The sequence below is a fragment of the Lactuca sativa genome, chromosome 7 (genome assembly GCF_002870075.4).
Source record: "Lactuca sativa cultivar Salinas chromosome 7, Lsat_Salinas_v11, whole genome shotgun sequence".
Taxonomy (NCBI): Eukaryota; Viridiplantae; Streptophyta; class Magnoliopsida; order Asterales; family Asteraceae; genus Lactuca; species Lactuca sativa.
Window position 1 is genome coordinate 88,099,121 of NC_056629.2, and position 2,133 is coordinate 88,101,253.

The 2,133-nt window shown below is 35.1% G+C and overlaps 1 protein-coding gene across 1 annotated transcript; it reads right to left on the reverse strand.

The window, feature by feature from the left end:
• Positions 1-339: 339 nt before the first annotated feature.
• On the reverse strand, positions 340-1,871 carry LOC111888567 (uncharacterized). The gene is made up of 2 exons (XM_023884729.3): positions 1,520-1,871; positions 340-1,189 (listed from the first exon to the last, which is right to left on the reverse strand). The coding sequence occupies exons 1-2, from the start codon at positions 1,625-1,627 to the stop codon at positions 593-595; spliced, it is 705 nt and encodes a 234-aa protein (XP_023740497.1). The 5' UTR covers positions 1,628-1,871; the 3' UTR covers positions 340-592.
• Between the last annotated feature and the right edge of the window lie 262 nt (positions 1,872-2,133).

The following is a 2,133-nucleotide window of genomic DNA, read 5'->3' on the forward strand; positions in this document are numbered from 1 at the left end:
AATATCTTCCACTTGGATTTTGTTATTTATTTTCTAATTCCTCTTCACATTCTCTACAATCCGCCTTTATATGGTGTTAATAAACCACAAAACCCACACTTTATCATGGATGTTAGTTCTAAGAAAATGTTAAGTCGCCGAACTAAGGTAAAACACGTTTTGTCATATAGACGTCATCTTTGAGCATATTTGACTTTATCAACCCGAGTATTTGATTTGATAATCTAAGGTAAAACACGTTTTGTAAATGACTTAAAAGTTAAAACATACAAAAATAAAGTTGGATAACCTTTGTACATAGGTTTCTGTAAACATAATGACTTAATACATACAAAAAAAGGCTAAAATCAACCTTGCATTATGATTTTCAATTTTGGATTCTACAAAATGTGACATACAATATTCAAAAACTGGAATGCTCATTTCGATTCTTGAATCAGATCCAAATACAAGACCTCTTCCAATATAACATTCCTTCTACAATAATACCATATTTACCCTTTCCACACCTACCCAGGGTTCTACCCAATAAACCAGTTCCAACCCTTCATGAATCAAACTACATTAACAACTAAAAACCTAACTTCAACTGCTAAACACCTGTAGTACCTGACCAAGAAATTGGTGTAGACAAATTCATGGGTGCTTCTGGAATCATACAATGTTGTTGCCACTGATTCATTTCGTTTCTTGGAATTTGTTGTGAGTTGGCATCTTCGATATCCATGGTTATGGCTTCCATATCATCTGCATCCATCATCTCAGATGCTTCAGGGAACTCCACTTCTGGGTTTCCACGGTGGTGTGAAGGCGGTGCCACCCATGGAACCACCGCTAGGCTACCTTTACTTGGCTCGGAGCCACCTTCTAGTTTCTCTGTTTTGTCATCATCTGAAGATTTGATTATATATGGAGCGAAGAACTTACTTTTGTACCCTGAAAGGAAGTCAGAATTAACTGAAATGGAGAAAGGTGAACGAGATTGGAATGAAGGAATGTTGTTCATGGGGTCGTATAGAACAATAGCCCTCTCTTCATTCTCAGGAAGACTACCATTCAGCTCATTAATGGCTACCGGGCTACTTGTCATTACTTGTTCCATGGATGTAGCTTGAGAGGGAACCGATTGTTCAAACACCACTGGATTCCCCATCTCTTCTTCCTCAATTATTGGAGGCAAATCAGCATCCTGAACACAATTAAAATCCTTCATTAATCGGAACTAATTTTCGCGAATCAAAGCGAGCAAAAAGTTACTAACAAAAACCACACGGAATTGCTATTTGCTAATAAAAAAAATCTAGGTTTCGCAAAGAAAATCCAGCTTTAATCAGACGGAATATTCAAGAGAATTTTGAACGACAGCTATCAACCGAACCCTAAACCCTAGATTATCTAGATTGTGGAGACGAATGCTACTTACAAGTAACAAATAAACAATTTTTTCATATCGTAAAGCATCACAGAACAGAAATTTAAGTATATGTGTATGTATGTATGTATGTATGTGTGTACGCACCAGACGGCGGATTTTCCTAGCCGGAGAAGAAAGGGAGAAGTCGCAGAAGTCGTCGTTAACTTCATCTAGATCTTTCCTCTTCAACTTCACCGGTAAATAACCTTCCATCGTACAATTACGCGGTTTTTGATAAACTTTGACAGCAACTCCTACCGATTCTTTCTGCAGCTTCGATGCAAACGGTTTTTGATAAGCTTTGACAGCAATTCCTACGATCAAACACAAACTTTCAGTAAAATTTGCTCCGAGTGGATGATCAGGATTATTGTTGAGCGTGTGGGTTTTAAGATTTATCCTGAAGCAACTATCGTTCTTTCTCCCTCTGGATGTCTCCAGAAACTGTGTTTGCCTTTTAAAGCAATGGATTTTTTATTTTTTTTACAAATTAATTTTCGTATAAAATTCACAAATCTAAATTAACGAGTTTAATTGATGGCAAAACCAAAATAACTGTGTTCTTTTTATTTATTTATTTATTTTTTAAATTTATCTAAATTCACAAATCTAATAGATTTATTTTAATGTTTTAGATTTTTTAAATATGATTTATTTTAATTTTCCATTTTAGATTTTTTTTATGACATCGTTACATTTGATAATTCTATTAGTTGTGA